The sequence below is a fragment of the Balaenoptera borealis genome, assembly GCF_965194805.1.
Source record: "Balaenoptera borealis genome assembly, chromosome: 13".
NCBI classification, from domain to species: Eukaryota; Metazoa; Chordata; class Mammalia; order Artiodactyla; family Balaenopteridae; genus Balaenoptera; species Balaenoptera borealis.
Genome location: NC_138870.1, coordinates 37,461,434 through 37,487,214, shown reverse-complemented (window position 1 = coordinate 37,487,214; position 25,781 = coordinate 37,461,434). Strand labels below are relative to the sequence as shown.

At 38.5% G+C, this 25,781-nt stretch overlaps 1 protein-coding gene across 8 annotated transcripts in view; it reads right to left on the bottom strand.

Moving 5' to 3' along the window:
* TMEM117 (transmembrane protein 117) overlaps nucleotides 1-25,781 on the bottom strand; it is a 536,620-nt gene that overhangs the window by 9,776 nt on the left and 501,063 nt on the right. For 7 of the 8 annotated variants that reach the window (XM_082349435.1, XM_082349441.1, XM_082349427.1 and 4 more), the window contains one exon: nucleotides 3,299-3,428. In XM_082349435.1, the coding sequence (XP_082205561.1) occupies nucleotides 3,299-3,428 (130 nt within the window). Of the gene's footprint in view, nucleotides 1-3,298; nucleotides 3,429-14,434; nucleotides 14,904-25,781 lie in introns of those variants that run through there. The other variant, XM_082349442.1, reaches the window with a different exon arrangement.

The window sequence follows — 25,781 nt, the reverse complement described above, 5'->3', positions numbered from 1 at the left end:
GCCATCAAGCCATCCTTGACCCTGGGAGAACCCCAGCCAGCCTTGTCTAGGCTCTTCTGGTGCAGAACAAACACAGACAGAGAAAGCAATAGACAGAGTTATCTGGAGGTCTGTAGGATCCCTTCCTAGCCCTGACTCCAGCTTCTTCTGGACCTTTCCCCGGTCGGTCATGCTCTGCTTTGGGACCTCCTCTGTTGGCCCCAGCTCTGAACTTTCTAGCTCCTGCCAGGCCCCTACCATGTGCCTTTCTCACTGGCTACCCCATTTCTATTGGATTTGCATTCTGCTCCTTGGCTTTTGTTTTAAAAAGTGCATAGAAAATAAATAAAAGCTGAGATGAGAGGAATTCTAACTATAGAAAATGTTTCTCAGAAGCAGTGCTTCTCAAAGTGTGGTTCTCTGGCCGCCTGCATAGGCATCATTGGTGGTACTTAAGAGGATGGCAGATTCTGGGCTCCACCTCCTACCTCAGGCATCTGACTCTGGGTGTGTGGCTGATAGATCTTTTATACAAGCTCTCCAGGTGATTCTCATACACATAAAGTTTGAGAAACATAAATGGATATAGAGGGTTTCATGCTTAATACTCCTGGGGGTGATTTGCTGAACAAGGAAAGCGTTAGGGTCTCTTTACAAAAAGAAGTAGAACTTGAAGGAACCTACCAAGCTAGTGTTTGTGGTTCACTTGCAAATTTGTGGGCTACTAATTATTGAGCATGTTAAAATACAACATGTAGCACTGTGTTTTGGGGGTTTTACCTGAGTTTGCCCAGAAACAACTATCTTACATCAGATAAAGTCAAAGGCCTTTCAGGGGAGTTGGGTGATACTCCAGAGTGGGTTCAGCAACCTCTTCACCAATTCATAGAACAAAGAGAGCAACAGAACAAAACAAGAGGGGAAAGTTCTTTTTTCAGCCTCCAAACCTGTCACCATTTTCCTAGAAATTTTTATCTTGGATTTGGGGAAGCACATGACCATCTTACCACAAACTGGATTTAAATAGTTTATGGTGGAGCCCTTCACCCCAAAGCCTACATGTATCCTATCTTATTTTGAATTTAAGCCCCAGAATCCTCGAAAGCCTTCCTAGTAGGTCCAGATACCCAATCACTTGCATGGTTCTTCTCAGGCAGACAGTCTGACCTCACCGGTGTCTTCTCAATCAGAAAGGAGCAGTTCTCAATGGTCAGCATCACCCAAGGCAGCTTTACAAAAGTCCCATTCCTTGGCCTTTGCCCAGACCTACTGGGTTGGGACCACTAGGAATGGGGCCCAACAATCTGTATATTTATAAAATTCCTGGATGATATGATAATCAGCATAATTTGACAAATACTACCCCAAAGCCTTAATTATAATATATTTCCATCTTCTGGAAAACTTTAATAATGTGAAGTCTCTATTGCAAAAACTTAGCTAGCCTTTCCCCCTTACGTTTTTAGAAAATAATACTTGGTGGGATGAAGGTTTTAGTTCAAAGGCACAGGAGGCTTTACCTTGAAAGTAATGATGCTGAATCATCAGAGATTCCTGTATGCCTGGCTCCCTTCCCAGACATTGAATACAAGTTTTAGTTGTAATTTTGTATTCATATTCTTAAGTAAAGCATTCCATTTGTGTAAGCTTTGGGACCCACAAAACCTACCCCTGCCCCTGTCTATAAATGACAGCATATATAACAAAGCTATGCAAAAGTGCCCAAAATTAAATATTTTTAACAGTTTTATTTTTCTTTCTGGCCAGTGGATTTTCTGAGTCTTCCTCCATTACCCCCTTTTTTAAACCTGATATTCTGCACTCAAACAGTATATTTTTGATAGGGCTTCTGATATTCAGTCAGAGACAATATTAGTGCCATGATGGTCTGAGACAAGAGCTGATAGCAAGAACAGATGGTCCCAGCGAAAGCCCACCCAAAGGGATATGATGATACCACGTGTGTGATAGCTGTTTTAGAAGTCCGAGAGGGTAGCATGCTGCAGAGATTAAGTGGGGACTCTGAAACCACACTATGTGACCTGAACTCAAATTGATTGATTTACCCAGTGAATTTAATAGAAGAGCCTCATTCATTTTGAATAGGAAAAGAAACCTGCTGCATCTTCCCTATTCATGAGCTCATTCTCCAATTTAGGAAGGTTGCCTCATGCTCAAAGCAAAAAACAGCCTTCAAGTTGAGCAAAGGTTTTTTTGCAGTACTCAGATGTTCACGTTTTCTGTGCTCAGGCTATTTTTATTCGGCAGCACAGACGGTCGTGTAAGCACAGATTTCTTCAGCAGTTTCTATTATAGCAGGTGTGGGATCCTAGGCCACTGTCCTTAAAACACACACACATTCACTACCTGCATTTGAACAGCTTGAGAACTAATGCCATTCTCTCTCTGTGAACATTCAGCTGACTGCTTCTTGTTATAAAGAGAAAAAGAGGTATAAAACGAAGCTCTGGGAAGCCTTGTTTAGATGAGAATGACTGAGTTGTCATGAAAGAAAATTATAATAAATCATATTCGAGCTATTTCAAGAGCAGGACACATCTGAAAATGGAATAATCTGAGGATCCACAAGAGAATCGCCTGAGACAAACGTGAGCCCTGCCACAGCAGTAAGTTTCACTCAATCAAATGAGAAGTGGTCCAACTCCCTAAAGGCACATGGTCTGATTGGAGCTCTAGGGTACCACTGTTTTGATCTCAGAAGCAAATGAGGAACAAAGCGTAAAGAGTATTCACGATGAAAAAATATACTGAGCTGTATGTTGTGAAAAAGAAACCCACCTAATGAACAAAACCAAGGTGTAGTGGTCTATGGAGTGTGGCAGAGATGGCAAACGATCCATAACAAAGGTGTGGCTCATCTCTGATACTCCTAGGCTGGAACATGAGACCTGACATCACAAGTGGCTGCCCAATGGGGGACCACATCTCTCTGCTCTCCTCAACTCTACGTGGGGCTATCTCACTAGTTATTCCCCATGGAATGTGCATGAGATGACACGTTTTATTTCCAGGCCAGGGGGTTAAGAAACAGGCAAACCCTCTTAGTCATTTTCCCCATTCTCATTATTCCCATTTGCCCACTGGATGTTGAAGTTGAAATTGTTAAAGCCACCAGGAATCTAAGTCCCTGAAGGATGGTCCACAGCCCCCTGCTGATCTGCAACCGCCTTGCACTGTTACGTGAGTAAAATAAAACCATATTCCTGTATGCCTCTAAAATGTTACCATGTGCTTTGCCTTTTATAGCAGCTAGCATGACTCTAACTAGGAGACAATCAAACTGTGTTCAAAATTATACCTGTTATGTGAATACGATATTCCTCCTTGAAGATCTTCTGGAAGAAAGGAATCTTGAACTGCATGTGAGGCGTGTGCAAACCGGGAAGATTTACATCGACGTCTCCCATGAAATGTGGGAATTCCCAGTCCTGCCAGAGAAAATCAACATGAAAACATACCTGTGATTTGTTTCATTCCTAAGCAGCTAAACACCCAAAATTGACTTTTTATAAGCACCTATTTTAAAATCATTTAAATGCAGCCAGCTGTTGGGTGTATCCATTTTGTTCTGTGATGGTTGTTTTATCTACATTGGGTAGTGGTATGCAAACAAAATCAAAATTAAGTCATAACTTATATCCTTAGATTGTCTCTTTAATGTGATAATAAGAAACCAATGCAGATTTGATGTGCACCAATACATGTTTCTGTCTTTCTTTCTGGAGACCTGGTCTTAAACTTTTATAGGAAGGAAGTGATCCATATTTTATAAATATGGGGTAATTTAGTTATATTTTGTTCCACTACTTTTTAAAAATAAGAACCTTATAACAGCATATTCGTGTATGAAGACAAGGTAAATAGGATCTAATTCACTTAACCGAGTTCCTTAATTCACATCAAGGGAGCATTATTAATCATCTCTGCTAGCAGCTATATGGAATGGAAAAATGCCAAAGACTCCTGTCTTGCTCTCTTGAAATTTAGCATCAATTTGAACCAAACGATGGAGGGCCTGACCTACTAGCTTGCAAGATGAACAGTGAATTAATTCCCAAATTGTCATTAGTTATTTCCTTGTTGTCAAGGCAAAATCAGGTGGGATGGCTCTCCTTCTCATAAGGAAGGAAAACAGATGCAAATGAAGATATTTTTAGGTGTCTCATCTGCTCTTGGTTTTTGGATAGAGGTACCAAATTAAAGTTCATAACTAGCATGTGAAGAAGAAATACACTAAATAATGAAGAAACCTTTAAGCTGAATCCATATTTTTATTTCTAGTAATGAAATGATCACTAAATTAACAGTCCTATACTTAAAGAATATTTTTTTAAAAACTTGGATATGAAAAACTAATAAACAAAATATTAATTTAAGATTTCAATCTGCTATCTCAATATAAAAAACTTAATTTTTTCCAAGATTTCTCTATATGCAGCTAATAGAGGTGTGCTGATAATAGTGTGCCTGAACATTTTAGGAGTTTCCATTCCACTCCCTTCTTTGCTAAAAATTCTGATTAAGGCAGAATAGACCTTAAAGGAAAGGCGAGTGTGTGAGTGGTGGTAACCAGGAAAGTTTTCAAGGTCTATTAATTTCTTGATCTATGGATCACTTTAAACCTCTAATAAGAAATAAATATATAAGAAGAAAATGATGCAATATCATCCCTTTCTATTGGTGTGTATGCAAATTTCTTGTTGGTCTCGCCTCTCCTGGTTTTTCAGATTTCAGCAGCAAATAGACATGTAATTTTGGAAATTCAGAAAACCCAAAGCATTGGAGCTGAATAAATTTGGAACATTTTGATCTAAAATATTAGTAGGAAATGGATCGGTAATAATACTTGTGAACGATTGCATTTTATTAAAGTGCATTTGTTTGGGGGGTTTTTTTCCCCACTGATAATATCTTGTTCTTTCTATGCTACTTGGAAGACTCTTGCAACAGAATTGAAAATGAATTTAGTCTTTTGCTAAAATATAACTGACATCTGTCATAAAAAAAATTATGCTTGGCAATGGTAACCAGAGAATCTTTCACTAGCCCTGGCTAAAAAACACAGAACATGATCTGTAGAGAAATTCTCTCTCTTATTTCTTGGTTTAAGGAGGAGTTTAGGATTAACAGATACACACTATTATCTATATAAAATAGATACACAATAATGACCTAGTGTATAGCACAGGGAACTATATTCATTACCTTGTAATAACCTATGATGGAAAAGAACCCGAAAAAGAATACCTATATCTGTATCTCTCTCTATATATATATCTGAATCACTTTTCTGTACACCTGAAACTGACACAACATTGTAAATCAACTACACTTCAATTTTTTTTAAAAAAGTAAAAAAAAGAAAATGGAAGAGAATACTTCTTGGTAGTAATTGGGCAAGTGCACTTAGTGTGCCTTCTTTTGGAAAGATGTTCTTAGACTGTTAGCATTTAGCTTTTCATTTCATGAAATGAAAGCTTTCTACTGGGTATGAAGTCGATTTTAGTTTGAAAGTAATCTCTAGAGATTTCTTGTAGACTGGGATCAAAATTTCATTCCCCCCAAAATTGTTCCTCAATTATTTCCCACCTGTACTTGGAGATAGAAAGATGAATTAAGGAAATGGAAAGTAGGGGAAAGAGAAGAGAAAGTCTTGCTCTTCATCTAGAAGATGGCATTACTTGTCCTTTTATTTTTTTAAAGAAGGGATCAAGGCAGGGATTTTGGGGGAAAGTGTGAGAGAAGTATCTTATGACATCTAATAAATTGAAAACAAAGAGAACTAATAAAAGAGATGATACGTACATTTTCTTAGATTCCCCACTTATACATTATTTTTTATAATGACCAGATTTTGGTTTTCAAAACTGTCTTCCCTAGTCTTCTAACTCCCTACCCCCATTCTCTCCCTGGTACTCTGATTTCTGTAGTTCAGTTCCTACTCTGCATATTTCTGCAGACTCGTTGAATCAGCATAAACTTTGACCTTGACTTAGAATGGAATGATAATAATAATCATTGCTGGGACATCTCTGATGGGACAGTGGTTAAGACTTCACCTTCCAGTGCAGGGGGTGTAGGTTCAATCCCTGGTCAGGGAGCTAAGATCCCACATGCCTCGCCGCCAAAAAACCAAAACATAAAACAGAAGCAATATTGTAACAAATTCAATAAAGACTTTAAAAATGGTTCACATCAAAAAAGTCTTTAAAAAAATAATAACCATTGCTACCACTTGCAATATGTTTTAGATTCATCTTAATGGGGGCATCTGAGGGTGGTGATACCCCAAGTATTTATTTATGGGAGATAGAAGAGGAGAGAGGATGATATTCTGAATCCCCATCTTCATCTGTCAATCTCACAGGCTTCTTGCGAGGATGACACAATGCCTGGACAGTAATTAGCACATTGCTGGAGACAGATGGAAGAGACAGAGAAAGGCCAGCAAGCATGGTTGATTTCCAAGCATGATTCCAAGGTCAGGGTTATCCTGAGAGTGAAGCAGAGGAAGCAGATAGGTCTGTTTTCAGGATCGCATCCAGGGCTGCCTCAAGGTCCAGATGAAAAAGGAAAACGGCCATCTTCTCCTTTCTGCCCTCATCCATGGCACAGCAATGGCCTCCTGAGGTCTCTGATGGGACTTGGGTCAGAGCTGAGTCCTCCCAGAGGGTACCAGGAGCGGGACCATAGACAGGGGCACCTCTCTCAAAGAGACGTATGAGGTGGCTTCAAAGAAGGATAGAAGAACAGGAGCAAATTGTGGGTCACACTGTGCAATGTGGGTCGCACTGTGGCGACACAGAAATAACTGTGGAGGACTTGCAGTGTGGTGGGGCTGGCACTGCTACTGTGTAGGTGGGAGCTGGTAAGCCAGCAACATGAGAGGCTAAAGGAAACCTGCGGATGCTTGCGGTATAAAGTATCGAGCACTGGCCGTGTTCTAGCATCATCCTAAGCTACAGAGTTACATTACATACAAAATCATCCCCAAATGTTGCTCTTATTAACCCATTTTACGGATGAGAAGAATTTGCTTCACAAAGGTTAAATTGTCACAAAATGATGTAGCTGTCATGTGGCAGAGCCCGGGCTAAAGAATACATAATTTCTGCTGGGCCACGCAGCCTCTAACCGTGAAAAGTGACAACCTTTTTGTTTTTGACTAAGTACTGGAATTATTTTTACCTGCTGTACCTGTTCTAATAGAGAATCACTGATGACACTCATCACCTGCTCATCTCTCACTCAAAGTCAGCTCCATCAGGGGCTTTAAACTATCCCTCCCCACGACCACAGAAGGTTCTCACATTTTATCTGACCCTAATTTGAACAAGAAGACCAACTGTAAATTTTTCTCCACTAAGCAACTGCCTCGGGATAGTTGGTTTCCAATCAGATTGTTGAGTAGGGAGATCTGATGAACGGGAGATTACTAGCAAATACTGAGATTCTCTTGGCATGAAGTCTATGTATGTATAGCAGTTTCATGCACAGATTGTATGTACATGTTATAGAGACATGGCTTTCTTTCCTTCTGCATACTTTTTTTTTTTAACGTTTTTACTGGAGTATAATAGCTTTATAATGGTGTGTTAGTTTCTGTTTTATAACAAAGTGAATCAGCTATACATATACATATATCCCCATATCCCCTCCCTCTTGTGTCTCCTTCCCAAACTCCCTATCCCACCCCTCTGGGTGGACACAAAACACCGAGCTGATCTCCCTGTGCTATGCAGATGCTTCCCACTAGCTATCTATTTACATTTGGTAGTGTATATATGTCCATGCCACTCTCTCATTTCGTCCCAGCTTACCCTTTCCCCTCCCCGTGTCCTCAAGTCCATTCTCTATGTCTGTGTCTTTATTCCTGTCCTGCCCCTAGGTCCTTCAGAACCTTTTTTTTTTTTTTTTTTTTAGATTCCATATATATGTGTTAGCATACAGTATTTGTTTTTCTCTTTCTGACTTATTTCACTCTGCGTGACAGACTCTAGGTCCATCCACCTCACTACAAATAAATCAATTTCGTTTCTTTTGATGGCTGAGTAATATTCCGCTGTATATTCACATCTTCTTTACTCATTCATTTGTCCATGGACACTTAGGTTGCTTCCATGTCCTGCTATAAATAGAGCTGCAAAAAATAGAGCTGCAAAAAACATGGTGGTAAATAGAGTAAATAGTAAATAGTAAATAGAGCTGCAAAAAACATGGTGGTACATAACTCTTTTTGAATTATGGTTTTCTTGGAGTATATGCCCAGTAGTGGGATTGATGGGTCATATGGTAGTTCTATTTTTAGTTTTTTAAGGAACCTCCATCCTGTTCTCTATAGTGGCTGTATCAGTTGACATTCCCACCAACAGTGCAAGAGGGTTCCCTTTTCTCCACACCCTCTCCAGCACTTATTGTTTCTAGATTTTTTGATGATGGCCATTCTGACTGGTGTGAGATGATATCTCATTGTAGTTTTGATTTGCATTTCTCTAATGATTAATGATGTTGAGCATTCTTTCATGTGTCTGTTGGCAATCTGTATATCTTCTTTGGAGAAAAGTCTGTTTAGGTCTTCTGCCCATTTTTGGATTGGGTTGTTTGTTTTTTTAATATTGAGCTGCATGGACTGATTGTAAATTTTGGAGATTAATCCTTTGTCAGTTGCTTCATTTGCAAATACTTTCTCCCATTCTGAGGGTTGTCTTTTCGTCTTGTTTATGGTTTCCTTTGCTGTAAAAAAGCTTTTAAGTTTCATTGGGTCCCATTTGTTTATTTTTGTTTTTATTTCCATTTCTCTAGGAGCTGGATCAAAAAGGATCTTGCTGTGATTTATGTCATAGAGTGTTCTGCCTATGTTTTCCTTTAAGAGTTTTAAAGTGTCTGGTCTTATATTTAGGTCTTTAAGCCGTTTTGAGTTTACTCTTGGGTATGGTGTTAGGGAGCGTTCTAATTTCATTCTTTTACATGTAGCTGTCCAGTTTTCCCAGCACCAGTTATTGAAGAGGCTGTCTTTTCCCCATTGTATATTCTTTCATCCTTTATCAAAAATAAGGTGACCATATGTGCATGGGTTTACCTCTGGGCTTTCTATCCTGTTCCATTGATCTATATTTCTGTTTTTGTGCCAGTACCATACTGTCCTGGTTACTTTACATTTGTACTGTAGTCTGAGGTCTGGGAGCCTGATTCCTCCAAATCCGCTTTTCTTTCTCAAGATTTCTTTGGCTATTCGGGGTCTTTTGTGTTTCCATAAAAATTGTGAAATTTTTTGTTCTAGTTCTGTGAAAAATGCCATTGGTAGTTTGATCGGGATTGCTTTGAATCTGCAGATTGCTTTGGATAGTATAGTCATTTTCACAATGTTGATTCTTCCAATCCAAGAACATGGTATATCTCTCATCCATTTGTATTATGTTTAATTTCTTTCATAAGTGTCTCATAGTTTTCTGCATACAGGTCTTTTGCCTCCTTAGGTAGGTTTATTCCTGGGTATTTTATTCTTTTTTTGTAATCGTAAATGGGAGTGTTTCCTTAATTTCTCTTTCAGAATTTTCATCATTAGTGTATAGGAATGCAAGAGATTTCTGTGCATTAATTTTGTATCCTACTACTTTACCAAATTCATTGATTAGCTCTAGTAGTTTTCTGGTAGCATCTTTAGGATTCTCTATGTATAGTATCATGTCATCAGCAAACAGCAACAGCTTTACTTCTTCTTCTTTGATTTGTATTCCTTTTATTTCTTTTTCTTCTCTGATTGCCATGGCAAAAACTTCCAAAACTATGTTGAATAACAGTGGTGAGAGTGGACAACCTTGTCTTGTTCCTGATCTTAGAGGAAATGTTTTCAGTTTTTCACCATTAAGAACGATGTTGGCTGTGGGTTTGTCATATATGGCCTTTATTATGTTGAGGTAAGTTCCCTCTATGCCTACTCTCTGGAGGGTTTTTATCATAAATGGGTGTTGAACTTTGCCAAAAGCTTTTTCTACATCTATTGAGATGATCATATGGCTTTTTTCCTTCAGTTTGTTAATATGGTGTATCACATTGATTGATTTGCGTATGTTGAAGAATCCTTGAATTCCTGGGATAAACCCCACTTGATCATGGTGTATCATCCTTTTAATGTGCTGTTGGAGTCTGTTTGCTAGTATTTTGTTGAGGATTATTCCATCTATGTTCATCAGTGATATTGGCCTGTAGTTTTCTTTCTTTGTGACATCTTTGCCTGGTTTTGGTATCAGGGTGATGGTGGCCTCATACAATGAGTTTGGGAGTGTTCCTCCCTCTGCAATATTTTGGAAGAGTTTGAGAAGGATAGGTGTTAGCTCTTCTCTAAATGTTTGATGGAACTCACCTGTGAAGCCATCTGGTCCTGGGCTTTTCTTTGTTGGAAGATTTTTAATCACAGTCTCAATTTCAGTGCTTGTGATTGGTCTGTTTATATTTTCTATTTCTTCCTGGTTCAGTCTTGGAAGGTTGTGATTTTCTAAGAATTTGCCCATTTCTTCCAGGTTGTCCAATTTATTGGCATGTAGTTTTTTTATAGTAATCTCTCATGATCCTTTGTATTTCTGCAGTGTAAGTTGTTACTTCTTCTTTTTCATTTCTAATTCTACTGATTTGAGTTTTCTCCCTTTTTTTCTTGATGAGTCTGGATAATGTTTTATCAATTTTGTTTATCTTCTGAAAGAACGAACTTTTAATTTATTGATCTTTGCTATCGTTTCCTTCATTTCTTTTTCATGTATTTCTAATCTGATCTTTATTATTTCTTTCTTTCTGCTAACTTTGGGGTTTTTTTGTTCTTCTTTCTCTAATTGCTTTAGGTGTATGGCTAGGTTGTTTATTTGAACTATTTCTTGTTTCTTGAGGTAAGATTGTATTGCTATAAGCTTCCCTCTTAGAACTGCTTTTGCTGCATCCCATAGGTTTTGGGTCGTTGTGTTTTCATTGTCATTTGTTTCTAGGTATTTTTTGATTTCCCCTTTGATTTCTTCAGTGATCTCTTGGTTATTTAGTAGTGTATTGTTTAGCCTCCAGGTGTTTGTATTTTTTACAGATTTTTTCCTGTAATTGATATCTAGTCCTATAGCATTGTGGTCAGAAAAGATACTTGATATGATTTCAATTTTCTTAAATTTATCAAGGATTAATTTGTGACCCAAGATATGATCTATCCTGGAGAATGTTCCATGAGCACTTGAGAAGAAAGTGTATTCTGTTGTTTTTGGATGGAATGTCCTATAAATATCAATTAAGTCCATCTTGTTTAATGTATCATTTAAAGTTGTGTTTCCATATTTATTTTCATTATCGATGATCTGTCCATTGATGAAAGTGGGGTGTTAAAGTCCCCTACTATCATAGTGTTGCTGTCGATTTCCCCTTTTATGGCTGTTAGCATTTTCCTTATGTATTGAGGTACTCCTATGTTGGGTGCATAAATATTTACAAGCGTTATATCTTCTTCTTGGATTGATGCCTTGATCATTATGTAGTGTCCTTCTACGTCTCTTGTAACAGTCTTTATTTTAAAGTCTATTTTGTCTGATATGAGAATTGCTACTCCAGCTTTCTTTTGATTTCCATTTGTATGGAATATCTTTTTCCATCCCCTCACTTTCAGTCTGTATGTGTCGCTAGGTCTGAAGTAGGTCTCTTGTAGACAGCATATATACGGGTCTTGTTTTTGTATCCATTCTGCCAGTCTATGTCTTTTGGTGGGAGCATTTAATCCATTTATATTTAAGGTAGTTATTGATATGTATGTTCCTATTACCATTTTCTGAACTGTGTTGGTTTTGTTATTGTAGGTCTTTTCCTTCTCTTGTGTTTTCTGCCTAGAGAAGTTCCTTTAGCATTTGTTGTAAAGGTGGTTTGGTGGTGTTGAATTCTCTTAGCTTTTGCTTGTCTGTAAAGGTTTTAATTTCTCCATCAAATCTGAATGAGATCCTTGCTGGTTAGAGTAATTTTGGTTGTAAGTTTTTCCCTTGTATCACTTTAAATATGTCCTGCCACTCCCTTCTGGCTTGCAGAGTTTTTGCTGAAAGATCAGCTGTTAACCTTATGGGGATTCCCTTGTATGTTATTTGTTGTTTTTCCCTTGCTGCTTTTAATATTTTTTCTTTGTATGTAATTTTTGATTGTTTGATTAATATGTGTGTTGGCATGTTTCTCCTTGGATTTATCCTGTATGGGACTCTCTACGCTTCCTGGACTTGACTATTTCCTTTCCCATATTAGGGAAGTTTTCAACTATAATCTGTTCAAATATTTTCTCAGTCCCTTTCTTTTTCTCTTCTTCTTCTGGGACCCCTATAATTCGAATGTTGGTGATTTTAATGTTGTCCTAGAGGTCTATAAGACTGTCCTCAATTCTTTTTATTCTTTTTTTTTTTATTCTGCTCTGTGGTAGTTATTTCCACAATTTTATATTCTAGGTCACTTATCTGTTTTTCTGCCTCTGTTATTCTGCTATTGATCCTCTAGAGAATTTTTAATTTCATTTATTGTGTGGTTCATCATTGTTTGTCTGCTCTTTAATTCTTCTAGGTCCTTGTTAATCGTTTCTTTTATTTTCTCCATTCTATTTACAAGATTTTGGATCATCTTTACTATCATTACTCTGAATTCTTTTTCAGGTAGAATGCCTATTTCCTCTTCATTTGTTTGTTCTGGTGGGTTTTTACCTTGCTCCTTCATCTGCTGTGTGTTTCTGTGTCTTCTCATTTTGCTTCACTTACTGTGTTTGGGGTCTCCTTTTCACAGGCTGCAGGTTCGTAGTTCCCATTGTTTATGGTGTCTGCCCCCAGTGGGTAAGGTTGGTTCAGTGGGTTGTGTAGACTTCTTGGTGGAGGGGACTGGTGCCTGTCTTCTGGTGGATGAGACTGGATCTTGTCTTTCTGGTGGGCAGGACCACGTCCTGTGGTGTGTTTTCTGGTGTCTGTGACCTTATGATTTTAGGTATCCTCTCTGCTAATGGGTGGGGCTGTGTTCTTGTCTTGCTAGTTGTTTGGCATAGGGTGTCCAGCATTGTAGCTTGCTGGTTGTTGAGTGGAGCTGGGTCTTAGCTTTGAGATGGAGATTTCTGGGAGACCTTTTGCCGTTTGATATCATGTGGAGCCGGGAGGTCTCTGGTGGATCAATGTCCTGATCTCGGCTCTCCCACCTCAGAGGCACAGGCCTGACACCTGGCCGGAGCACCAAGACCCATGGCTCAGAAAAAAAGAGAGAAAAAAAGAAAGAAAAAAATAAAATAAAAGAGTTATTAGAATAAAAAACTAAAAAGTTATTGAAAATTAAAAAAAATTAAAAATAACAAAAAGAAAGAAAGAAAGTAAGAAAGAAAGAAGAGAGCAACCAAACCAAAAAACAAATCCACCAGTGATAACAAGTGCTAAAAACTATACTAAAAAAAGAAAAAAATGGACAGACAGAACCCTAGGACAAATGGTAAAAGCAATGCTATACAGACAAAACCATACAAAGAAGCATACATATACACACTCACAAAAAGAGAAAAAGGAAAAAAATAGGTATATCTATATATATTTTAAAAAAAGGAATAGAGCAACCAAATTAATAAATAAATCTACCAATGATAATAAACTCTAAATACTAAACTAAGATAAACATAAAACCAGAAACAAATTAGATGAAGAAAGCAAACCCCAAGTCTACAGTTGCTCCCAAAGTCCACTGTCTTAATTTTGGGATGATTCATTGTCTATTCAGGTATTCCAGAGATGCAGGGTACATCAGGTTGATTGTGGAGATTTAATCCACTGCTCCTGAGGCTGCTGGGAGAGATTTCCCTTTCTCTCCTTTGTTCTCACAGCTCCTGTGGTTCAGCTTTGGATTTGGCCACACCTCTGCGTGTAGGTTGCCTGAGGGCGTCTGTTCCCGCCCAGACAGGACGGGGTTAAAGTAGCAGCTGATTAGGGGGCTCTGGATCACTCAGGCCAGGGGGAGGGAGGGGTAGGGAATGCGGGGCGAGCCTACAGCAGCATAGGCCGGCATGATGTTGCAACAGCTTGAGGCGGGCCATGTGTTTTCCTGCGGAAGTTGTCCCTGGATCATGGGACCCTGGCAGTGGCGGGCTGCACAGGCTCCCATTAGGGGAGGTGTGGATAGTGACCTGTGCTTGCACACAGGCTTCTTGGTGGCGGCAGCAGCAGCCTTAGCGTCTCATGCCCGTCTCTGTTGTCTGCGCTGATACCCGTGGCTTGCGCCTGTCTCTGGACCTCATTTAAGCGGTGCTCTGAATCCCCTCTCCTTGCACACCCCAAAGCAGTGTTCTCTTGCCTCTTAGCCAGGTCCAAACTTTTTCCCGGACTCCCTCCCAGCTAGCTGTGGTGCACTAGCCCCCTTCAGGCTGTGTTCAAGCAGCGAGCCCCAGTCCTCTCCCTGGGATCCGACCTCCGAAGCCAGAGCCTCAGCTCTCAGCCCCCACCAGTCCCGGCGGGTGACCAGACAAGCCTCTCGGGCTGGTGAGTGCTGGTCGGCGCCGATCCTCTGTATGGGAATCTCTCCGCTTTGCCCTCTGCACCCCTGTTTCTGCGCTCTCCTCTGTGGCTCTGAAGCTTCCCTCCGTCACCCTGTCATCTCCACCAGTGAAGGGGCTTCCTAGTGTGTGGAAACTTTTCCTCTTTCACAGCTCCCTCCCAGTGGTGCAGGTCCCATCCTTATTCTTTTGTCTCTATTTTTTCTTTATTCTTTTGCCCTACCCATGTACATGGGGAGTTTCTTGCCTTTTGGGAAGTCTGAGGTCTTCTGCCAGTGTTCAGTAGGTGTTCTGTAGGAGTTGTTCCATATGTAGATGTATTTCTGATGTATTTGTGGGGAGGAAGGTGATCTCCACATCTTACTCCTCTGCCATCTTGAAGGTCTCCCCTCTGCATACGTTTTAAAAATTACATTTTGAAAACCAGATGAAAGTGTTGAATTAAGAGAATTACAAGGCAAGATGTGTTTGGCTACTAAGACCAGGGTAGAGACAGTCTGGTCCTGTGATTGTATATTATAAAACGTTCATTTACTCTGTTCTTTAAGAAATGTTATCAGTGTTCAATAATTCAAAGCTTCCTTATTACAGTCTGCTATCAAATCTAACAATGCCTTCAGCTGTCTGTCCCATTTGTGACTCAGTGATGTGAGAATGATTTAGGTACATTGTGTCACGCACCCTATTGTAGTTTTCATCAGTTTATGGTGATGAACAGAGTTCCAACTTTGTCTCTTGCTTCATATAGGAGAAAAAGTTATTTTTTATTCAGAAGGGTATATTTCCCATATAAAAATAAATGAGCAGCACCATGTTATGTATCTACTCCAATTTCTTACATACAATGGTTTACTTTTGCCTATAGCTATAAAAATCACATTTGAACACTGATGTCCAAATTGTATTTGGACATGTAATTTGGATGGATGTGTCCAAATGTGATTACATCCAAGTGTGGCCCTATTAATCATGGGCCACATCTAGACAGAATTTCAGGACAATGTTAAGTATCTAGGCAAGATGGTCTCAGGATATCCTCGATTCATCATTTCCCCACATTTTCTCATTGAGACACATGCCTTGGGGCCAAGGAAAAGAACTTGGTACTGTGCAGAGGAACTCAAGCTTGAAACCAACATGGTTTTGAATTCCCCAACTGGCATTCAATTTCCCAAATCAAATGAAGGGACCCCATTTCTATTTAGAGAAGCATTAAAGGATAAAAATGTAATAACACTGAGTACTCTACCCTGCAAAAATGAAACCATGGTATCAGAACAAAAGTCGTATTTTGGAGGCTAAAGACTGTCCACCTGGTTTTTGAGAAATTTAAGATGCAAATTAGATTATAGTTTAACGAAAGGTATTGATAACCACTTAGAATAGAATGACAATAGATTCCTAAATACCAATAAAATATCAACATTTTTCAATGTAATAATTTGTATATCTCCTCTTCATAGGAATTAGATTATAAAGCTTTAAATAATTTCAAAAACCAACTTTACAGATATGCTTCTTTCTCTTTGTTAATTTCTATTTCTCCTATTCAGAACTGAATTTAGATCCATGAATATCAGAACATCATTCTACCAAAAATGTCCCCAGCTTGTAAAGTGTCCTTAGCTTTTCTATGCTTAGTATGTCCTAGCAACAAGATTTAAGATGACAGTGAGCAGTGGTGACCTGAAGAATTGTACTCATGCTTTGGGTGATATTTTTGCTTCTTATTTAGAATCTCGAGTGCCTGATTTCTTTCAGTAACCCTATGCTTCTCCTAATTAGCAAAACTGCCGTGGTGTCACTTAGCTGAATAAATCCTTGGATATCTTGACGTATAGTAGGTGTTGCTCATTTGTTTGTTTATTACCTGCCTCTCCCATTGGAATGTAAACTCCAAGGAGCATACAGAAATTTTTCCTGTTTTGTTCATTGTTATATTCCCCATATCTGAAGTAGTACTCAGCATATAGTAAGAACTCAAATATTTGTTGAATTGATGAATGGAGCTCTCTGAAATTTAAAGATATACAACCATCTCTTTTTGGTTTCATGTAAATGGAATTTAGGTAAACAGAGACAAAAAATACTTGTTTTTATAAATAATATTACACATCAAACTGAGATTCTTTATTATGAAAGAAAATTGTTGCTTTATTTTTTTCCCTATAAACAAGGTATACTGGAATTACACAGAGAGTAACCTAAAGATAAAGCCATTTGCCAAAGATCACAGAGGAGAAGAGAGAGTGGATAATGGGAGGAATAAAGTGGTCAAATGTAACTGTTGTGAGATGAGGCAGTTAATGTTTGGAAAATTAGTAAAAATGCTCATTGGGATGATCCAAGACATATTTTAGTTATCATATAAATGTAAAGAAGCTCATGAGACACGTCCAACCAAGTCAGAGAACAAAGAAAGAGAATGTAAACCAACATGTGATTAAACAAATATGGGGGATCATTTCCCACAGTGGATGATGCCAGGAAGGTGGTCAAGGCAATGTTGAATATCAGAGACACCCTGCAGTAAATGTGAAGGATGTACTAAAGAGAAAGACCAGCAGGTTACTTCTTAAATATCTTTTGACAAATATTCTTTTCTTATAAGTTATACTCTTATTTTCTCTTAATATTCACTATTGGTTTTTTTTTCCCTCAATGGCAAATGAATTCCATAACCTTTTGGAGTTCTCTCTCAGGAGTCGCATATGCTATTTAAAAGATTTAAAACCTCTGGGGAAAAATCTTGGATTTCTGGTTGAAGTAGGCTTTTTTCAACAAGTAGAAGAGACGGCAGATCTCATTCATCACTAAAACAAATCCAAGTCAAACTGTAAATCCTTACTTAAAATGTTTAAAGAAGTTGACATGTGTTTTTTATGCATTCTAAGATACCAATGAACTCTCAAAATTGTCGTTGTCCAAACAATCTAATTCATCCTGAAGGCCTATTTTGTAGTGTGGTTTAATGTATTTTCTTCATCAGTAATCTTTCTTACTTGCAAAGGCCAATAGGAATTTTCCTGGCTAATTCTGAAGCCAACGTACATCAATGAGATATAAGTAACAGTTTAGTGCCTGTAGAAAAAGCAAATAAGTCAAGCCCAGAGTAGATTTGAGAAGTGAGTGTAGTTTGTTATTTTAAGAGACTTTACCGTGAGGCTCTGGCAAGATAGCAGTGGGTTGTTAAAGACAAGTTTTTTATATTTAGACAGCTTGAAAGCATCATTATTTTAAGCACCAAGGTGGAAGAGTGTCTGATGAAGTGCACTGGGTCTCATTTACAGATGTCCTGCCCTGGCAGACTGATGCGATGAAGCAGAAAATAAAAGTCAGTCTTGTAAGTGTTTACAACTAATAGAAATTCATCATGTGGCATCTAGGAATAATAGGAAATCAATATCCCTCACTAGGGCAATAGAGTTCACCAACATGCAAGGAAAGAGTGCTTGACATTTTAGAGACTCCTATGTGTATATGTGTGTGGAGGTGTGTAGACAAACCATTGACTAGGACAAGTTGCTGACAACTAAAGCTAGTGCAAAGTCTAAAGAAACGCAGTGGCATAACTCAATGATAGATCCTTTTGGATAAAGTCTTCCATCCATCATCAAACAGCAACTTGACCTACTTTGCACTTCTTAAGAAGAGTGAATATTAGCTACATAATAAATCGATATTTTTTTAATTAAATGAGAACTCCTGATAACTCCTCTTTTCCTAAAGAGGAAAGAGTGAAATCTAGTGGAAGGAAATTTTTAGACAGCATACTTTCATGTTATTTTTCAGACACTGGCTGCAGTCCAATGGCACACAGCCCTTGCTTATTCTGTGCTTTATTGTATTTGGACATTTGGTATAAAATGTCACTGCTCCAGTATCTGTTCTGGCTCTATGCATGCTGCCAGGAATGGTCACATTCAATTGTCTGAATAACTAATTTCTTCTATAGGCTATATAGGAAAATTAATTGCATACTGTCAAAAGAGTAGATATTATCCTTGGTAAAATTTTTATTTAATATTGAAGTCATTTTTCTCCGTGAAAAATTAATAATAGTGGAGATCAGTGGATAAATGTGATTCAATATAAAAATATTCACTTCACAAACAATAGAGAGGGTATGAAGTTGACCTAAATATCAGATGGGTGGTTGAGGTAAAGGGCCTCTAGTGTTTCTTGCAATAAGTTCATTTCTATTTTCATAATTTTTTGTCAAGAATGTCTCATGGAGCATATATTCTAATAGAAGAGAGACCAGTCAATCAGCAAATAGCAAAAAATATGGTGTCAAATAGAGATAAATGCTTTAAAGAAAATAAAACAGGGTAAGGGGATGGAGAGTGGTGAGTTAGGGGTGGGTGCTAGTTTAGTTAGTCAAAAGAAAGCCTCTTTGAGGATGACCTTTTATGGAGTGCTGACTGGTATGAAAGAACAAGCTCTGTAAATCTCTGGAGGAGGAGCTGATCAGCTAGAAGGAAGAGCACATGCAAAGGCCCTGAGGAGGAAATGAGCTGGGAATGTCCAAGAAACAGCAAGGATAGAGTGGCTATAGGAGTGTGAGTGATATGGAGAGTGGGAGGTTGGCTGTATGTGGAATAAAGTCCAATTTAAAGAAAACTGTAGTAATTTAGGTGTGAGATGATGGTGGTTAAACAATGGTGGTCAGGTGTTCAGATCAAGATGTATTTTGAAGTGTCACCAGCTGAGCTTCTGAACTTACCAGTTGCTCCGGCAACTGGTAAATGACAGCATCGTTTACTGAGAAGGGAGAATTTGGGGAACCAATAAACTTGTAGCAGATAGGGAGGTGGGTAAGAAACCCAGAGGTCTATTTAGAACACGCTATATATCAAGTGGAGGTATTGTGCAGGCAGTTGGGAAGCGTACGGGAGGGATCAAGACGGGAGATGTGGTGTGGAAGTCACCTGTGCACCTACTGATCTAAAACCACGAAGCTGGATGAAATCATCTAGAAAGGGAGTACAGAAAGCCAAGAGAAGAGAGCTGGGGACTGACCGCTGAGGCACTCTGACATTTGGAAGTTGGAAGAGGAGAAGCCAGTACGGAAAACAAGGCAAGAATGGTGTATAAGAAGAACAGGAGATGAGAGTCTGCCTGCTGATGCGGGGAACACGGGTTCGAGCCCTGGTCTGGGAGGATCCCACATGCCGCGGAGCGACTAGGCCCGTGAGCCACAACTGCTGAGTCTGCGCGTCTGGAGCCTGTGCTCCGCAACAAGAGGGGCCGCGATAGTGAGAGGCCCACGCACCGCGATGTGGGGTGGCCCCAACTTGCCGCAACTGGAGAAGGCCCTCGCAGAGACGAAGACCCAACACATCCCAAAATAAATAAATAAATAAATAAATAAATAAATAAATAAATAAATAAATAAATTTAAAATATGGAAAAAAAATCATTTAAGTTTCTAGCACATCTTTAAAAAAAAAAAAAAGAAGAAGAAGACCAGGAGAAAGTGCATCCTAGAAGCTAGGTGAAAAGTGTCTCAAGAAGGCAGAAGTGGTCAACTTTGTTGAATGCAGCTGAAAGTAAGAAGACTGAAAGTTAACCATAGGATTCAGTACTGTAGGAGAGCAGTTGTGGGGTTTGTTTTGGCTGCACGGTGCGGCATCTTTGTTCCCCTACCAGGGATGGAACCCGCGCCCCACGCATGGAATCTTAACCCCTGGACCGCCAGGGAAGTTCCAGGAGTTGTTGATCTCGATAAGACCTCCAAGCTCCAGAGGAAGCTGATGTTGGAGACAAAGCCCTGACTGCAGCTGGTTCAAGAGAAAATGGGAAGTGAGAAGCAGAGACAATAATTACAGAACTCTTATGAGGAGCTTTGCTGTGAGTGGGAACAGAGTAAAGAGGCAGTAACTGGAGAGAGACTATGATTCTGTTAATTTCAAATAAATTTGTTAGTGTCAAATAAAGTCAATTTTGGCAGGATAAGGGACTCTGAGTGGGACCTGAAATATCGTTTTTATATTTTAAGTAGCTTCTGCAATGGCTAAAGTTAAAAGCTGGTGTGCACCAGGGTCGATGTGCTGATTGTTTACAGCTGGTGTCCATTCTGGTTGATGAATACCTCCACTGTATCAGTAGTTAAATATTTTGACTATCACTGTTTGTGAAGTCAAATGGCTGTTTTCCTGAAAAAACAAAACAACGCTAGGTTAAGTTAATTGTATCTGGAATGTAGCAGACTTTTAGAAACAGTAGGCTGGATCCTTGCTGCCCTACCAATGTGATTTCCTTCTGTTTCATCTTTCTCAGTAAAGACAATCACAGAATGTCTGCCTCTGACCCCCACGAACCACCCGGTGATAACATGAACAGAAAGTAAAACCTTTAGAGCAATGGATTTGAACTGCCAGACACACGCCTTTCTTCAATGTGTTTTAGGTCAAGAGTGTTCATCCTCTGAGCTCTAGAGAAAAATTATCAACCTTCAAGTAAGAGAGGATAGACTAGGAAAACAAGATATATAGAGGCAGGGTGGAGGGATGGAAACAATAAAATACATTTTGTTGTTGGAGAATTATACCCTCAGTGAACTGAAAAGTTTTCTGAACCTATTTTTAGTCCAGAGGTCAATGGCCAAGAAAAACCTAAAATGCATTGTTTTCCTTGTTGGGAACCTATGTGAGAGAGATTCTACCACCCTCAGGGTCCTTTTGGAAAACAAGTCCAAGCTGGGGTAAAGAAGCCTTACACGCATGTTAGCAGTTCCCTGTCCTTATACTGACACGATGCATTCAGAAAAGCCCGAGGTGATTACAGTGGATTTGGATTATAGAGTCCACATAGCACTTTTAGAGCGAATGAGAAGTCTATATTTCTTGCAGAAGTTTCCAGTAACTCACGCAACTTCCACATAGGATAGTATCACACTATTATTCAACTAATTCAACACTTACTGAATGCTGACTATAGGCAAAGCATTTATTCTCAAAGAATATCTAATGGCATTAATAAAGAAAGAAATTACACTCTTCCTTTTGCAGATATAGACAGTGAGGGTCATTGAGGTCACTAGATTCTTCCCATATTACCCAACAGACAACTGGTAGAGAAAAGATTAGATGAAATTCAATCAGTACACCTTGAACTGTATTTCACTGCACCCCCCTTATTGAGAATCCTATTTAGGAGAAAGCAAACCCTGTTTAGGAGATTGACTTTATTTTCATATGCTATTCAGACAAAGCAAACCAACATTTATCATAAACTTGCTCTGTGTCAAGCATTTGATCCACTGTAAACCACATGCAAATATATATGGCAAGTAAGCTTTTTCTCATTTTATAAGGAAGTAAACTGAGGCTAAGAGAACAGTCAAGTAGCTTGCCCAATGCTGCACAATGGGTACCAAAAGGATTGGTTACCAGGTCAGTCTGACTCCAAAGATATTTTTTATACCATACCAAGCTTGTTCAAGCTCTAATGTTGCAATTATCTTCCCACCTAAAAGCCAACTGTCATGCCAATATGTGTTTCCTTTGGATGCTAACTTATCTGTAATGGAAACTTTCCTTTAAGTGGTATGTTGTAGCTCATCTTGAAATAATGTTGGTACCTGCAGCACACGAAGAAGGAATCCTGTCTCACTGCCACTGCAAAGTGAAATAATGGCAGCTGGTCTACGTTTATCCTGCGAGTCATTGACAAATCCTGCAAAATATGCAGGTTGAGGTGCACATTTAACTCTAGATGGTTTATGACCATCTTAGAATTTTTACTGCCAATGCATAGATTTGTCTCTAAACTTAGAATATTTCTAGTAATGAATACTATCTCCCCAACTTCTTTGCACTTTGGTTTTCTCACCTGAGGAAATTTTTCATCATACATAGGCACTCTGATGGCAGACTCCTATATCACTGCATTGGAAAACAGGATGGATTTGGGGATGATTTAGTGCCCACTAGTGTTGGCTATCAAACTTTGCAACTTCCTAAAAAGACAAAACTTTTATGTTTCTTTGGAAGTTGTATGACAGTGAGATTTGTGCTGTTAACACATTGTGGCTGGACATATCATTAAGTGATAAAATTTTATATTATGTAGGTGACTCGAGGCAGTGCAAAAACATGAGAAAGAGAACTATAAGGACAATATAACAAATATAACCTACATTATCCTTATAGTTTTCTTTCTTGTGTTTATCTACATATGTATAGTATAATTTTATGCAATGTATATATAAAATATATATATTCTGCATAGTTATCTAAAAAACTATTTTATTTTATCTCAAGTCTTCCTTGTTCTGTATATCAGTGGACTAATTTACTATGTTACTGGGCACCCCTTGCTTCAAGGATTAATTCTTCTTGCTCATAATTATGACAGGTAGAAGATGACACAATTTTCATAAATGTAACATTATTAATAATCTATTCAAAGCCCATCTTGATATTTGATTTTAAACAGAATTATCCGTGTAAACAACATTGAAAAATACATTGGTAATGTTATGAGGATGAAGCTCCATATAACATCTCTGTGTAATATATCAGATTTCTAATGAAATGCGTCATATTTAGAAATATTACAAACTATCCTTAAGCATATGTGGAAACAAAGTAACAGTGAACTTTGGGAAGGTGGTAAAAATTATCAGAAAATAATTTTATGGTACCTCAGGATAATATCTCCTAACATTTTTATTTGTAAAATTTGGTAAGCCTATGGTTCTGAAAATTGACTTTTAATGCACAGAGAAGCTACATGAAAGCAATCATAAAAACTAAAAATAAAACACAAAATTTTGCCTTCAAGCACTGGATTGTACTTGGTGAGTCATACGTAAATGTGAAATTATTACATTTGCCAGTTGCCAAAGGCTTTGCTTTATGGATATCTGCAACACATAGACATAAATCAATTAATATGCTATTTTTCCTGTATAAACCCAGGTGCACTTGATTCATTACCTCTCACTAAAGGAGAAGTTGGCAAATCAACATCATTATGAAACTGTTCAGGCAATAGACTATCTTCAGAAATTAGTTTTCTGAAAACGGTTCCAAATTGTTTTACAAAGTTATGACTTGCTGACAGATCCCCACCCCCACTTCCAATTCAGAGATACCAGGACTTTTAATATTGTGTTTCTCTTTTAAATAATAAATCCACTCTTTAACAACTACACACCCATATTAAAAACTTCAACTAATCATGTATCATTTGCTTTTCAGTACAGATACAGGATTGCCTTAGCCAGAAATGCAGACTTCTTCATATCTCTTCTTTGGAAAAAATACAGATGAAGAATGTTTGGGTGTTTTAATGTAAGCACCTGCAAGAGATGCTAATTAACTCAGAATCAGTGAAAGATTTCAATTGTACTTTCTGAGGCTCAATTATGTACAATGGGAAAGAATAAATATGAGCATAATTAACAGTTTTTCTATTTTTCTTTTTCAAGTCAGTGGTTTATGATTTAGCATTCCTTCACTGACAATTATATAGCATGATCAATAGTTTACTCATGCTATGGTCCAAAATAAAGATATGCCCTCTAAAGTGATTTAAATGTAAGGAAATGGATTTCTTTTTACAATATTATCAAATATTCTGCTTGCCACACCTCCAGCTGGGCACTGTAAGTGGTGAACTGTTATGACAACAGCCACTATTCAATGAGCTAAATGAAACAGGCTCTGCACCAGCATACCTATTTACATATATTTCCTTATTTTATCTTTAAAACAATGGTATGAAGTAGGTTTTCTTTTCCCATTTTACAGTTACGGAAACCCAGGTTCAGAGAAGGTACCAGACTTACCCACTATCATACAGGTAATAAGTGGAAGAGTAGGAGCCAAACCCAGGTCTTCCCAGCCTCATACCCGGTGTTCTTTATACCACACTCAGGAAGGTGACTAGGAATTTAGCATGTCCTGCCTCTAAATGACCTATTACTGTCTTAGTTTAACCATTGTTTTGTTGTTGTTGTTGTTTTTGTTTTATTGTCTCCCTCATTGAGTCCTAAGGGAGCCAATGAGTTGGCCACAATTGTTTGTTTCTTTTCCCTCCTCCCTACTCTGTGATTTCTACAGTCGTTATTTTCCATTAAAAGTAGACCTCGCTTCCGCCACCACCATTTCTAAGCTAACACTTGTTTTGCTATCCTGGCTGAAAGCTAATCCCTCTCTCTTTTTTTTTTTTTTTTTTGCCTTTTTTAAAAGAAATGTATCTTGTCTTTTCCTTTCATGCCACATCTTTTATTTACTAAATATTTGTACACACGGCAATTGGTTGTGTCAGCCCCTTTTCTCCGCATTGTCAATACAGTAAGGAACCAGGTAGATCTGGTTCTAGGCTCTGCCTTCATGGGGTTTACAGTTTGAATGTAGCATAAACACACAAACAGAATAATTTCAGAAAATGATTAGTGCTAAAGAGAAAATAAGTCAGGGTGATTGATTAGCAGAAGCTACTTTAGATAGGGTTAGAGAAGATCTTTTGGTGGATAAAACCTCTCCAGTGAAAGGTACCAGGTACTGTGATATATGCTATGGATGCAACAGGGACCAAAACAAACCAACAGAGTCCCTGCTCTCAAGTAGCTTAAGTCTAGAGGGAGCAAAAGATGAAAGACTTAGTGTCAATTAAATGAAATAAGAAGTAATAAGTGCTTTGAAGGAAATAAACTGAAGACTGAGAAAGAGAATAACAAAGAGGCCACTCAGGAAGGCATCTTGGAAGAGGTGATACCTGATCTGAGAACTGAGGATGGGACTGATCCAGCCACACCAAAAACAGAGAATATTGTGCAAAGCAAGTGCTCAATTCTCTACTTTATGCCAGTTACTCTGCTTGGTCCTAGCGATACAATGGTGAACAAAAGCCTATGTGCACTATGATTTCTTGGCTCTTATAGTCTAGTGGGTAATTTAGACATGAATAACATAATGATGGAAATAGACCTTGATACTTCTGGGTTAACTTGCATGGCCATGCCCATCCGTCACTCACTTAACCGTCGCAATGTCACAGTCTTTGGTATATGTAACTCTTGGCTATTTTCTTCAGTGCTGGCACCAAAGAATCTTCTGTTATAGCTACATGATATACTACTGCATGACGTTCATTAACTTTTCATATTTATGTGTTGATTATATGCTTCTTGAAGGTACACTTCTTTATGTTTCTCTCAGTCCTCAGCATAATGCTAAACACATAGTAGGAAGTAAAAACCATTCATGGTTTAATTATTCATCAATATTTACAAGGTGCTTACAGTATGCCAGAA